Genomic DNA, 15,888 nt, shown 5'->3' with positions numbered 1-15,888 from the left:
GTGGGCACCCACACTACTAGGAAAAGAGCTATAGATGATATAAACACTAATGGCGCACCAGACAAGTAGTGCGCCACTACTATATAGCAGTGGCGCACCATGTGCAGGTGTGTCATTAGTGTGATGGACACTAATGATGCACCACACACTCGGTGCACCACTACTATATTTTTTTTTTTGTAAAATTACTAATGGCCCACCGGGGCAGAGTGCGCCATTACTAGTTTAACTAGTAATGACGCATCACTCACCCAGTGCGCCACTACTATTTTTTTTTGCAAAACTACTAATGACGCACCACCAGCTGGTGCGCCATTAGTAACCAGGATTACTAATGGCGCATTTATAGGTGGTTCGTCATTACTATATATATATATATATATTTGTAAAACTACTAATAACGCACAACCAACTGGTGCGCCATTAATAAGCTATAAAAAAATCTAATGGCGCACCCCCGAGCGGTGCACCACTGCTAACCCGTTCTACTGCTTGTGTGGTTGGACGCGTGCGTTCCATCCATCGTCCTCATTTCCCCCACCCCACCCCACCTGGACGCCGAATCACCAAAAAGTAGTGGTGGGAGTTCTCGAGAGAGAGAGAGCCAGCAAGGAGGCAGCGCGGAGGCCAGGCCACCGTCGCGTGGCGTCCCACCACCACCCTCCCTATCGGATCCCGCTGCGTGCAGATCCGCGAGCCCCGGCAATGGCTTCCACGCCGGCGGACGGAGCAGGCGAGCCTGCGCGAAGATCCCCGCCATGTGAGTGAGACCCCCCCTCTTGTATCCTTCCTGCGATACCTAGGTGCCGCCGCCTCTCGGCCGGCGTCTTTTAGTGTTCCGATCTGGTTCGCCGGTTCGCCAGATGCTGTTGCTGTCGCGCGATTCGTCTGGATGGCCTCGTTCCATCCGAGTGCGCGAGTGTGCTCTCCATGAGGGTCTGAAGCGAATTTACAAAACCATTCTAGTAAATTGTGTGATTTGTATTCGGTAGCAACAGTAAAAATTTCAGCTTTTGTGTCCGCCCTTGGATATAACTGACACTTGTAGGAGTGAGGTGTGAATTCACAAATCTTTGAACTTTCAGTTTTGTACAAGTTGTTTTAGGAGTTTGATTCGCTCGCTTACTTATATAATCAGTTATAAACTTATAATGCCTGCCCTGTGATAAGAAAGATGTTGGACAGAGTGACCATCGAACTGTTACTTGCATTAGTTTAGGATGACATGTTTTGGGAAGTCAATCTAATGTTTGTTAGTACTTCAGTTTAGATTATAAATTTCTTTTCTGTATTTTTAAAGAAGCAAGTCAATAATTTGTTTCCATCATATCTATTTGCCTGCAGTGAGAGCTTGTATGAACACGACAATTTTGACCAGAGACAGCTAGCTGCATTAGTTGTTTCTAAGGTAGGATCTCATGTTATTTTGTACCTTTTCTAGTAGCGTTGATCATATTTTTTTATTGCTTATATTGATGACTGCTGCGTATCATGTAGGTGTTTTACTACCTGGGAGAGTTAAATGATGCACTGTCATATGCACTTGGTGCTGGACCTCTGTTTGACGTTTCGGAGGATTCAGATTATGCTCGTGCTCTTTTAGGTGAGTAGTTGTCTTATCTTCTCCCATGTAGCTGTAGTGTTGATTGTGCCGACAGTACTTGGAGCACAGCCTCCATCCAAGTCGCACTTAGCAATTCTTGTAAATGATGAGAATATATTGATTGTCGAGAAGGGTGTTTCCTTGAATGATTCCATCTGGTTCCTTAAGGTAAAGATTGACAAAGAATTGTGCCTAGTGTTCTTACTTTACAAAAACACAGAGGAATGATTTATTCACCTTTTTAATGGTGGGCCTGGTCAGTTTCAAGTAAACTTGACTCCAGATGAAATCAGCTACGGTGTAGGGACGGCAGCAGGGAGGGACATCAGCTACGGTGCGCAAGAGGGAGCAGTCCTTGCGACTTGTGTCTTTTTTATCTCTTCGTATGTTAGCATTTTCCTACTCCAGATGGACTATTTTCTTATGGAGGGATTATTTTTCTTATGCAACAAGATGAACTAAGAGCTTGTATTTTCTTTATTCACATCACCATCAGTTGTCCAATGTGGCTTTAAGGCTTATGATTGAAATAAAGATACATATACACTTCCTGTACAACTGTATCAACTATTTGTTCTTCTCGACAGGGAGAGGGGAGTGGTGTGGGAGGAGAGTATTGTGATGGCGCCCAAAAACTCGCGGTTCGTGTTCCTCTCGGCAACTGTACCTAATGCCAAGGAGTTTGCTGATTGGGTTGCCAAGGTTTGTCTGCATTTCCCTCTATTTTTCTGCTGTCGCCTTGGCTTTGATACTTCATAAGAAAGTTCTCTGCTCAGTTAATTAAAGGGACATGCATACTAGTGCCATTCTGTTAATGTAAATCAAAGGAGTTTGTTGATTGGGTAGATAAGGTTTTTCTGCATTTCCCTTGTTTCCGTTCTTACCTTGACTTTGATAGTTCATAAGAAAGTTCTCTGCTTAGCAAATCTAAGGGACACACACATAAACATCATTCTGTTGATGCACATAAATATCTGTTTGCTACAATGCACTACATGGTCAACCATCCATCTATATTTTCAGCATATATGTGTTCTGCATAATGACGGTAGTATGATTTTGTTTCTCAGGTACATAAGCAACCTTGTCATATAGTATACACCGACTATCCACCTACACCTCTCCAGCACTATGTATTTCCTGCTGGAGGTGATGGCTTATACCTGGTCGTTGATGAAAATGGCAAGTTCAGAGAGGACAGTTTTCAGAAATCTCTGAATGTCCTTGCCCCTGCTAGTGGCAATGACAAGAAGAGGGAAAACGGTAAGCGGCAAAAAGGCGTTGTCTCGGCAGGCAAAACTAATGAAGAAAGCGACATATTCAAGATGGTGAAAATGATAATTCAACGTCAATATGACCCTGTGATACTTTTCAGCTTCAGCAAAAGAGAGTGTGAATTTCTTGCCATGCAGGTAAGTTCCTTTTCTAGATTGATGGTCGCTTTGCAGGATAGTAATATTCTTTGGCTCAAGGAAGTAAATGTCTTGGTTGATTTTGACTGTCCTGCTTGTGTTGTAGATGGCCAAGATGGACTTGAATGGGGATGATGAGAAAGTGAACATTGAAACCATTTTTTGGAGTGCCATGGATTTGCTTTCAGACGATGACAAAAAGCTTCCCCAGGTTTCAAATATGCTTCCCTTATTGAAACGCGGCATTGGAGTGCATCATTCTGGTCTGTTACCCATTTTAAAGGAAGTGATTTAGATACTTTTCCAAGAGGGCCTCATCAGGGTTAGTAAATGTTACTGATCTCATGGCTTCTTGGACTGACTGTTTCCTAGCCTCCAAACTAGCATATTGTTGCAAGTGTAGTAGTATACCCTAGTGGCCTATTACTTTGTCGTTGGAAGAAAAACATTATTATTAGCTTCTCTCTTGAGCTGAAACTATGCGCCTTAAAAGCTGAGGTTATGGTTCTTGGTTTGAGTGTTTCACACCAAAGTAACAGATGGTGGATTCAAGTCATTAGGATAGTTGCTGCTGTATTGCTGTTTCATAGTAAAAGGGGTGGAAGTAAAAGGGGTGGAAGTTCGTTTTTGCTGTTTTGGTTGGTGTGGTTGTTGACGTCTTGCAAATTTGTGGATGTAGGATTTAGTGTCAGCTCCTCGGCCGTGCTCCCCTCCTGTGAGGAGAGTCACAGCTACCGAAGATGAGAAGGAAAATGCCATGGAATATGGACTGCCTTCGTCGCATGCTCTCAATACCGTTTGTTTGATGGGGTATATTCCTGCTTTTTTAGAAAGAGTTGCATTGCTGTGTATTTCTTTGGTTTCCTGGCTAATTCTTATTTGGAAAAATGCAGCTACATGTTGCACTATGTCCTCACATATGTCCAGTACGTATGCCTGCAAGATTGTGCTGCCCAACATTTCTACTGATTTTTAGGGCACCAAGTTGCCAAATTAGTAGGGGCTGGGACTGCGAGGTAGTAGTACTTACTGCTAATTTCGCATGTTAATTGTTTAAGTCCCATCGTTCACTAATGCCCCTATCAGCCCCTTCCAGTATTAGAAGCCAGAATCATTGTGGGTTTGTAGTGCAAATGTGGAACATATGCCCGGTTCACGCATTCCAGCTAGCCAGGTTTGGATTTACATTCGTGACAAGATAATCGTTCTCACAGATGAGCTACCAAATATGATCCTTTCTCATTTTCCATCTCACTGGAGATTCAGAGTGTGATCTTGAAAGCAGGCTCTACAGCCCTGACTGTTTTCTATGAAAGGGAAAAAAGGCGCGTAGGATTTGGCTTGCCTCTGCTTGCTGATTGGGATTTGACTTTCCACTAACAATCTGATCCGTATATATCTTCATTCTTGATACGGGGTCTGCGAGCTTCAGAATGCATTTTCTTTATTGCAAGCGGAGCATCCTCTGTTCTCTCACTGTACAGTACAGTCTGCTCGTGTACATAATCTGTTTTGTTTCACGCAAGAAATCAAGAACTATCATCCAGCTTCAACTTTTGGGGATCACTGTTCACACCTTAAAATTGCTTGCACGATAACCTTCACGCCAACTGTGCAACACTGCAGTATGGCCACAGTGATTGGTCTGTGCCTCAGGCTTAAGTTGATGCAAAACTTTCCTCCGCATTTCAAGGTGCTTAGCATGTTCCTATATTCATCGATTTCTGATTAAGTCAACTAGTTGAGATGCTTTATAAATCACATTAGGTTTTATGTAGCATATGTGCCATCAGCAGCCATTACCCAATGTTTTAGAGTTTACATGCATGTTCAATTTAGGCAATACTTTTCGTTTCCTCTATCTCTGTTTGGTGATATGTGTCATCAGCAGCAATTATCCGATCTTACATTCATGTTCAGTTTAGACAAAACGTTTTGTTTTCTTTTGTCTCTGTGCAGTGAAATATTGGATAGATGGAATGTCAGAAATTCAACCATTAGTTGATACTTGTTTTTTCATCCCTCGAGACACTCGTCACATATGTACACAGATGTGCATGTTTGCAAATTCGTAAACATAATGTTGTTAGAGCAACACAGTAGCTATTGATGTAGTGACTTAAGTTGTTTTTTTTTCTAGGTTCGCAGCAGTACCACAATACTCACAAAAGAGTACATTGATGCATTACCAAATGGCTGGGATGGCGCAGGATCAACAAAGGAATCCTTCTGTGGATTTTTGGACTATTGACTTGAGGGACGCTGCATTGGCTCTGGCAACAATCAGTGGAGAGGGCATATCTGAAGAAGTTTTGAGCAACATATTCATGAATTCTGCATTGGAAAATGATGTCTTTTGAAATCATGCTGGTCCTCGGTCATTTCCGACACTTTTGACCTTTGAGCAGCATATGCAGTGGCATAGAACGATTTGAACAAGCCTGGTAGGTATCCAAAGAACAAGCAATGAAATTGAACCCATTTTTTGGATGGGGTCAAAGATCTATAGGCTGGGATGACTGTTGTCACTGCCCTATAGATTTGGGTTGTATCGTTGTGTATTATATTTGCTATGGAGCTATGTATGTATGGATGCTATGGAACTATATGTATATATGGATGCTATGGAATTTTGGATGTATGGATGCTATGGAATTTTGATATATGGATCATGAAATTTGTTATGCAGCTTTGCATATATGTTATGTGTTGTGGATCAGAAAACTATTGGACACATATTATGTATTATATATTTGATATATATGTTATGTTCTGTTGAATTTGTGGTTTTGAAACAAAACATATATATGCCAGAATACCAGATACTGATGGAGCACCATGGGCTATACTAATGGCGCAGTGCTTGGTGTGCCATTAGTATATATGCCCGGGGAAGCATACTAATGGAGCACCATGGGGTATACTAATGGCGCACTTTCTGGTGCGCCATTAGTATACCAGATACTAATGGTGCAGCATGAGCTATACTGATGGCGCACTGTCTGGTGCGTCATGAGTATACCAGATACTAATGGCGCACCATGAGCTATACTAATGGCGCATTGCCTGGTGTGCCATTAGTATACCAGATACTAATGGCGCATCTGTGGTGCGCCATTAGTAAAAAATTCGAATGGCGTGATGCTAGTGGCGCACCTGTAGTGCGCCATTAGTTGCCAAAACAGGTGCGCCACTAGCAGGCATTTTCCTAGTAGTGCCAGCTAGCCCTCTGGCGCCCCCTCTTCTACTATATGAAGGGTTTCGTCCGAAAAAAATCAGGAGGAGGTTTTTTCGAGGATTTGTCGTCGCCACGAGGCGGAACTTGAGCAGAACCAATCTAGAGCTCCGGCCGGACGATCCCGCCGAGAAAACTTCCCTCTCGAAGGGGAAATCGTTGCCATCGTCATCACCAACACTCCTCTCGTCGGAGGGGACTCGTCACCATCAACATCTTCATCAGCACCATCTCATCTCCAAACCCTAGTTCATCACTTGTAACCAATCTCCGTCTCGCGACTCCGATTGGTACTTATAAGATTGCTAGTAGTGTTAATTACTCTTTGTAGTTGATGCTAGTTGGATTACTTGGTGGAAGAGTTTATGTTCAGATCCTTGATGCTACTCATTACCTCTCTGGTCATGAATATGATTATGCTTTGTGAGTAGTTACTTTTGTTCCTCAAGACATGGGATAAGTCATGCTAATAGTAGTCATGTGAATTTGATATTCATTCGGTATTTTGATGTGTTGTATGTTGTTTTTCCTCTAGTGGTGTTATGTGAACGTCGACTAACAGTTCACCATTATTTGGGCCTAGAGGAAGGCATTGGGAAGTAGTAAGTAGATGATGGGTTGCTAGAGTGACAGAAGGTTAAACCCTAGTTTATGCGTTGCTTCGTAAGGGACTGATTTGGATCCACTAGTTTAATGATATGGTTAGACTTTGTCTTAATTCTTCTTTCGTAGTTGCGGATGTTTCCGAGAGGGGTTAATCATAAGTGGGATGCTTGTCCAAGTAAGGGCAGTACCCAAGTGCCGGTCCACCCATATATCAAACTATCAAAGTAACGAACACGAATCATATGAACATGATGAAAACTAGCATGACAGAAATTCCCGTGTGTCCTTGGGAGCGTTTTTCCTCCTATAAGACTTTGTCCAGGCTTGTCCCTTGCTACAAAAGGGATTGGGCCACTTTGCTGCATCGTTGCTACTTTTGTTACTTGTTGCTTGCTTCGAATCATCTCACCACACAATCACTTGTTATCGATAATTTCAGTGCTTGTAGATATTACCTTGTTGAAAACCACTTGTCAGATCCTTCTGCTCCTCATTCGGTTTGACACTCTTACTTATCGAAAGGACTACGATTAATCCCCTATACTTGTGGGTCATCAAGTAGTAGTGCTGGATTGCAACCATCGCTACTGCGAACTTAGTGGTAGTGCTGGTTCTAATCGTGTGTTACTACTAAATGACATATAGCAGTAATGCTGGATTAGAACTAGGGCTACTGCTAACTTAGGAGTAGAGCATATACCAATCCATTACTACTGCAAACATGATTTTCTTTATTATTTTATTATTATTTTCTATTTTTTATTTTCTTTTTATAATTTTTCTTTCCTTTTTATTATTTTTCTTTCCTTTTTATTATTTTCCTCCTTTTCTGTTTACTTTCGTTTTTCTTTTGTATTGCTTTCTCCATTTTGTTTTCCCCCCGAGAGCCTCGCACGCATGCAGTCGACAACGAGAATGTCTCCCTCCCACTCTGCATGATATTACTGAAACCATGTGTTGTTACGTACACAAAATACATACATATATAAAAATGATTGTTTGTCAACTACGCCGAAGACGTTTCACATTGAGCTTTGATACGTCTCCATCATATCTACTTTTCCAAACTCTTCTGCCCTTGTTTTGGTCTCTAATTTGCATGATTTGAATGGAACTAACCCGGACTAACGTTGTTTTCAACAGAATTGCCATAGTATTGTTTTTGCGTAGAAATAAAAGTTCACGGAATGACCTGGAAATTTACGAGGATTTTTTGTGGAATATATAAAAACAATGGCGCAAGAATCACATGGAGGGACAGAGCCAGGAGCAAACAGGCCCACCAGGCCCCCCCTGGCCGGGCCTGGCAGGCTTGTGAGCCCCTCGTGGCTCCCTAACCTCCAATTCCAGCTCTATATATTCTCTTTTGACCAGAAAAAAACAAGGAGAAGAGTTCATCGCGTTTTACGATACGGAGCCGCCGCCACCACCTATTCTTCCTTTGGAGGGCAGATATGGAGTCCGTTCTGGGCTCCGGAGAGGGGGAATCGATGCCTTAGTCATCACCAACCATCCTTCATTACCAATTCCATGATGCTCTTCACCGTTCATGAGTAATCTCATCGTAGGCTTGCTGGACGGTGATGGGTTGGATGAGATCTATCATGTAATCGAGTTAGTTTTGATGGGGATTGATCCCTAGTATCCACTATGTTCTGAGATTGATGTTGCTACTACTTTGATTTGCTTAATGCTTGTCACTAGGGCCCGAATGCCATGATTTCAGATCTGAACCTATTATGTTTTCATCAATATATGTGTGTTCTTGATCCTATCTTGCAAGTTGTAGTCACCTACTATGTGTTATGACCCGGCAACCCCGGAGTGACAGTAACCGAAACCACTCCCGGAGATGACCATAGTATGAGGAGTTCATGTATTCACTAAGTGCTAATGCTTTGTTCCGGTTCTCTATTAAAAGGAGACCCTTAATATCCCTTAGTTTCCATTAGGACCTCGCTGCCACGGGAGGGATGGACAATAGATGTCATGCAAGTTCTTTTCCATAAGCACGTATGACTATATGCGGAATGCATGCCTACATTACATTGATGAACTGGAGCTAGTTACATATCTCCCCATGTTATAACTGTTACATGATGAATGTCATCCGGCATAATTATCCATAACCGATCCAATGCCTACGAGCTTTTTCTACTGGTCCTTGCTACGTTACATTACTGCTACTGCTGTCACTGTTGCTACTGTTACCGTTGCTACCGTTGCTATCACACTACTCTGCTACTGAAACTTTGCTGTAGATACTAAGTCTTTCAGGTGTGGTTGAATTGACAATTCAACTGCTAATACTCAAGAATGTTCTTTGGCTTCCCCTTGTGTTGAATCAACAAATTTGGGTTGAATACTCTACCCTCGAAAACTATTGCGATCCCCTATACTTGTGGGTTATCAAGCTTCTTTCCATTCTTGTTTGTTGTCTTGATTCTTCTTTTGCGGCACCATGGAATATGATCTTTCTTATGTAATGTAGTCTTGATTCTTCTTTTCACGTATGCTTCATCGCCATCATCATCTTCCCTCACCGGGTAGCCATATTGGTCGTAGTCTTCCTCGTTGGCGACTCCATCCATTACGACGATGTTACTTTTGCCTCTCCTCACGACAACACGACTGGGATTGGTCGGGACGGTTATGAAGAAGCATTGCGTCACGTGCTTAGCATGTATCCATGGATTAGTTATGGCAAAGATGTTAACGTTCATGGTAGCGCTCTTTGTGTCGGGTATAGACATGGCCGTGATATACTTGTTTTCTCTTACGATGGCCTTATCCCACCTGACACGGAACATCGTCGCATCGTGCGTTCCAGCATAGTTAAGCTCCCAGATCTCATTGACCTTTCCATAGAATCTTCCAGTTCTGCTGTTGGAGTCGGTCACGCATTCAATAGTCACACCCGAGTTATGGTAATCACTGTCCATGTGTTTGGCCTCCATGTAGAATGTGTACCCATTGATATCGTATGCCTCATAGGACACTAGTTTGGGTGTGGAGCCATGTGCTAAGACGTGTATGAGAAACGCGTCCGCACGACCCTCTTCCAGGGGATTACCGCGAACCTGCTCTTTGAACCAACACAATAAAGTGGCGTTGTGCTCTACAGTAACTTCGTCGTCCGTCTTGCGCATCCCCTAATCAAGGTACTTCTTTGTGATGATTTATTTGTGAAGTGTCACATAATCATCTACCACATCTAGGTGTTGTAGCACTACTAAGTTAGCCTTGTCAAAGTCGTCCCGTCGATCCGAGTTGTCCACGTGCAATTCCCTCCTGCCGTAGTTGTGACCTTCACCTCCGAGCCTCCCATGGTCTTGTTGATGGGAAAACCAACAACAAGATCTTATTTGCCTATATAATTCTCACAAAATGAGATGCACTCTTGGGTCAGCTACCCCTAGACGATGCTCCCCGCGGGACGGGACATGTTATGAATGAATCCTTTGATGACCCCATTCATCCTCTCGAACGGCATCATGCTATGAAGGAATGTCGGCCCGAGGTTGATGATGTCGTCCACGATGTGGACACACAGATGCACCATGATGATAAAGAACGCTAGCAGGAAGTACATATCAAGCTCACATAGTATGGCAACAATCTTTTCTTGTAGCCTTCGGAGCTGGTTGACACTGATGGACTTTCCACAGATAACGTCGAAGAATTTGTAGAGACCGGTAAGCGTCTCACGGATGTGCTTGTCCATTTTTCTCTAATGGCATCCAAGATTATCTGCGTCATCATCATGTGACATTCATGAGACTTCATCCCGGTGAACCTTTTCTTCTTGGTGTCTAGAGATGTTCTTATCTTCCCACAGTAACCGGAGCTGACTTTGATTCCCGTAAGACACTTGGTGAATTGATCGATCTCTTTCGGACTTAAGGTGAAGCAAGAAGGGGCAACAATTCTCCTCCTTCTTGTTGACTTTTCTTCCCCTTGGCCTCGTAGCTGTCTTCGTCTCCGTCTGCTCCGTTGACTTTTTACTGGGCATATGTAGATCCCCCCTGATCTCCAAATCTTCCGTGTCTTTCCTTGCCATCGGCCCATCCTTGGTCTTCCCCGACATGTTAATCAGTGTGCCAAGCGAGCTCTCGAGGACATTCTTCGTGATATGCATAGACATATGGACTTATAGATGATTAAAATCAATACTCTATAATTTGGCATGAAAACTTTAATACTCAAGCATATCAACAACCAACCAAGTCTTTCAAAATAGAAGCGCTAAAGAACGCTATCCCTAGCCCATTATGCTCCATCGCCGATCCATTCATGCAATACACCCAAATATTAGCTACATCCAATGCTCAAATTCAAATTAAAAATAGAAATTGCATAAAGTAAATAGATAGACCACTCACAGAGGGAAGGAGGGATTTGTAGAGGTTCCAGAGCTCAAAGTGAAAAATTTAGAGTCAAAAATATTTTGGGTGGTATGCTTTTCCTGTCAACGAAAACGACTAGGAGTTTCCAATATCTCCCGCACTAAACAAATCATAGGTGGTTCCCAAACTGAAAATAAAGTTTATTCCTTATTCCACCATTCTTTAACATTCCATAGCTAGCCGCATTCACCGGTACCGTCCATAACAACACATTCCAAGGAATTTATTATTTCTCAACATGAAATAAGTTTCTTTGCATTTTGAGACTTGGCATCAATATTACCCATCTTGGAAATAACCTATTTATCATAGAAGATACTGACCACCCCTTGCCGCTTCATGAGCGGTACGGGCACACGAAAACAGTTTATTTTGAACATTAGAGTTGGCACATACAAATTAAATTGGAATGGCACTAAGTTACCGCATATAGGTAGGTATGGTTGACTCATTTGGCACAAATTTGGTTTGAGGATTTGGATGTACAAATGAAGGCTAGCAAATAGATTGAGAAACGCCCAAGCAAAGAATGAAAACCATCATAGGTGGACATTAAACATAACTAACACCGAATAAAGCAACACAAGAAGGATGTAATTTCATAGCATAATTATTGACTTCATGTGCATGCATAGGGAATCACCAACCTTAACACCAATATTCTTACTAAACCATAATTACTCATCAACATAACTCACATTCACTATCTTCATATCGCAAAACTGTTGCAAAGAATCAAGTTTAACATCCAATGATCTCCATGAAAGTTTTTATTATGTCTCCCCTACATATATATTACTTTGCAACCAATTTCACTTAAAGCAAATTGCCATTTCTCATAACAAACTATCAATGAAATATAAGTGAAGAACGAGAGCACAAGTTTCTTTAAACTTTTGAAATCTCAAAATAATATAATTGAAGCAAGAGAGGATTTCTTCAAAGATTATACTAACTCTCTAAATAATATAAGTGAATAATTAAAGCATATTCCTTAAAAATTTCAGGACCACCGTGCTCAAAAAGATATAAGTGAAGCATAAGAGCAAACAATCAAACTACTCTCAAAAGATATAAGTGAAGATCAATGAGTAGTCAAACAATTAAGTAGCTATGTGAGGACTCTCTATTAATAAATATTTTCAGATCTGATATCTTATTTAAAATAGAAAATAAAATAAAATACACTCCAAGAATAACACATATCATGGTGGACAAATAAAAATGTAGGCTCAACATAGGCTAACCGATAGTTGTTGATGGAGAAACATGGGATGCGTAGCATCACCAAGATTAGATGCTCTAGACTTCTTGAAATACTTACTTGGGGTGACTTGGGCATCTCCAAGCTTTACCTTTTGTATCTCGTTCAATGCTCTCATATCCCGGCTTTACCAAAGTCTCAAAAACTTTATCCGCACAAAACGTGAAAATAACTCGTGAGATAGCTTAGTACACATAAAAGTAAGTCAACACTTCATGTACTTCCAAGACATGATGCATAATTTTCAACCATTAGGTAAAGTATACTATCAGTTCCACAATTTATATCCACTAATATAATCTATTGAAACTATAGGATAAGTAGATAACAAAACAATGACATCAATCTGTCTAAACATGACAATATGTAGCAATCTACTTAAACCTTGTATTTCTGTATCAGAAAAAATTCTGAAAATTTAGGACATGATAAATAATTTGTATGGAAGTACAGTGTAAAAATTTCACAACATTTCCGTGTTCTAGTATAATATGATAATTCAAATACTACAGAAAAAGTTTTTGTTTTTGTACAACACATATCACACATGCAATTCAAGCATTCTAAAGGCAATTCTTGGAAGTTTTTATTGAAAAACAAGATTATAAAGAAAATCTAACAGACAAAAACAAAATAAAATGATGCTACAAGCAAAACACATATCATGTGACCAAAAATATATATCTCCAAGTAAGATATATCAATAATGTTGGATATGAAAGAGGGGATGCCTTCCGGGGCATTCCCAAGCTTAGACGCTTGAGTCTTCCTTGTATATTACCTTGGGGGTGCCTTGGGCATCCCTAAGCTTAGGTTCTTGTCACTCCTTCCTCATATTGGCATCTCACCCAAACTTGAAAACTTCAATCACACAAACATAAACTACTATGGAAAACTCAAGCAGTAGCGCGGGTATTTGGTGTATCAGTGTTTTCCTGTCCAGAAGTGTTTAATCATATGCTAAAGAGCGCTGCTACCTTGGGGGTTTTGACACGCGCTACTATTACTTTAGCTGCAGCGTTTTCCTGTCCAGTGCTAAAGAGCCCTGCTACTATATTTTCTCATATTTTTTTCTACGTATTTTCGATGTTTCTGTACAGGTTTTATACAATATTTTAATCATATCATAAACATGCAATATGCTCATCATATCATCCAACACAAATCATGTCGTCATGTCATAATCACGATATAGCTATACAAGTTACATGACTTGTCTCATCATACATAATGTGGTACTTCTTGAGGCTCAGTTCGTATCCCTCTATCGCACATGCGTGAACCTAAACTAACTACTGGCTGTCGCTCGTAAACCGGAAACTTGTACACCTGGGTCTGACACTCCGGCCACTCGTCGTATACTCCTGGCATAGCACTCTTCGCCATCGATGATCTATGCACCTGCATCGACACACGATGAGTTGATGATATGCAATATATATAGTTGAGCAACAGAAATAGATAGACTTGGCAAAAATAGAAGCAACATATCATAATCATACAAAGTTCATCGTACCCAAAATGCCCTAACTAGAGTGATCATAGAAGCATCATTGTTTCCTTTCCTCGCTCTATTCCTATGCTTCTTTGCTACTGGAGGGTCGTCTATAATACGTTCAGCCTCCGGAGGTGGCAATTCAGGCACTGACTCATGATGCTCAAACCCTAAGTACTCATACTGTTAGCCATCAATCCTCCGTCGTCATAGGCGCCAGTATTGAGATACTGTAGAGTGTCATCGTCATCCTCATCGATGACATCAATATCATGCATTGCTTCTTTGTTGGCGGCAACGTCATCTGCGACTAATGGAGCCTCTTCCTCACCCCGTCCGCTATCACCCGGCACGACAGACGACGCTAATTGGGTAGGTGGGGTGTTCATGTTCATATCTTGCTGAGGCTGCATGGTCGTGGGTGTGCTTCCGACCGCCTCCAGATGAAGCAAACTCTTTGGCCACCACATGACCCACCTCTTGCAATCTCCAAGCCACCGAGGGGTCTCGTCATCGTCTCCCCTAGTAATGGATGAGCCAAATTCTCGTGGCCCGGTTTGACATTGGCCACGGAAACCTTGAAGACGTCAGTGGGGTTCGGACGACTGTGGAACAATTGTTTTCGGCTTCACTATCGTCGCCTTCCCCATGTCCATCTTTTGGCCGCGGATGGTGTACAATATGGTGAAGGGGTAACGTCAGCCTGCAAAGACATGTCTGCGACGTGAGACATCCGAAAGGCAACGAAAACAGGACATTACACATTTATTGAAGAGGGCCGGTGTGACAGGTACCGTGAGGTCGTCGAGCTCAGCCAAAGACGAAGCACCGCCGAGCACGTCCGAGACGGAGGATGGGCTGCTATGAGCATGTGCGGGTGCCAGTGCAGGAGCTGGTGTAGGAGCAGGTGCGGGAGGCGGTGCAGGAGCTGGTGCAGGAGCTGGTGCAAGAGCCGATGCAAGAGCAGATGCGGGAGCCGGTGCAGGAGCTGATGCAGGCGCTGGTGCACGAGCAGGTGGGGGAGCCGGTGTAGGAGCTGGCACAGGAGCAGGTGCGGGAGCCGGTGCAGGAGCAGGTGCTGGTGCAAAGATAGTCGAGCTGCTCCCGAAGAAGTTGGAAAGCGGAAAGTCCGCTGCCTCTTTATTTGGATTTTTACTACCCCACCTGACGATATCCGGAACCAAGACACCATACGAAGCTGCAATCTCATGTTTGCGGCAGCTACCGCTTCTACGAACGCAATCGCAACCTTCTTGTCGTTATTTTCTTCATTTAACCTCTGTCTTTCCTTTCTCTCCTCCGTGGTCTCACGGTAGTACTTCTTCCACGTGGCGAGTGTCCACCGGGAGTCCTTTCAATATGTTCAAGGCCCGGTTGAATGGGTTGTCCCACTTGGGCCATGCCAAAGCCTCCGACGGCGAGTCACTTTCGGCCGCGATCTTGTGCTGCTCTCTCTGCAAAAGGAACAAGGATCGTTCACAAATATGTCTAAAGGTGCAGTAGAATTGATCATAAGCTAAAAATTACAAGCAGTCTCATGAACTCCGTCGTGACCGCGTCCGTCTCGAAAACCTTCTTCACTGGGTCCCAATGGTACCGGGCCCTGAGGACGTCACGCTCCCGCGGGACGGTGAAGTCCGCCAAGGGGTCTGGGATGCCCATACTTTCGCTTTTCGCGTCCTCCTTGGCCCATATGGACCTCTTCCCCACGTAACCACGGCTTCCGAGTTGGTGGCACCCCATGTTCCTCTCTTGAAGCCCCTTCATGTACTCCGACTTTTCTTTGGCGGCTTCGACAATGCAAGCCGCCTTGAATATTTCAAACCGCTTTTTCGTAATTGTCGGGTTATCCTTTACAATCTCGGAG

The 15,888-nt window shown here is 42.7% G+C and overlaps 1 protein-coding gene across 1 annotated transcript; it reads left to right on the top strand.

The window, feature by feature from the left end:
- The first annotated feature begins 863 nt into the window (after positions 1-863).
- LOC123396629 (mRNA transport homolog 4-like) lies at positions 864-5,645 on the top strand. The gene is made up of 9 exons (XM_045091515.1): positions 864-965; positions 1,301-1,408; positions 1,604-1,771; positions 1,865-1,986; positions 2,191-2,305; positions 2,674-3,015; positions 3,122-3,226; positions 3,695-3,825; positions 5,156-5,645. Exons 1-9 carry the CDS (start codon positions 864-866, stop codon positions 5,373-5,375), a joined length of 1,413 nt encoding a protein of 470 aa, XP_044947450.1. The 3' UTR covers positions 5,376-5,645.
- The last annotated feature ends 10,243 nt before the right edge of the window (positions 5,646-15,888 follow it).

This window comes from Hordeum vulgare, chromosome 1H, assembly GCF_904849725.1.
Source record: "Hordeum vulgare subsp. vulgare chromosome 1H, MorexV3_pseudomolecules_assembly, whole genome shotgun sequence".
NCBI lineage: Eukaryota > Viridiplantae > Streptophyta > Magnoliopsida > Poales > Poaceae > Hordeum > Hordeum vulgare.
Note: the sequence above shows the minus strand (reverse complement) of the source record. Positions and strands in the feature narration are given on the sequence as shown.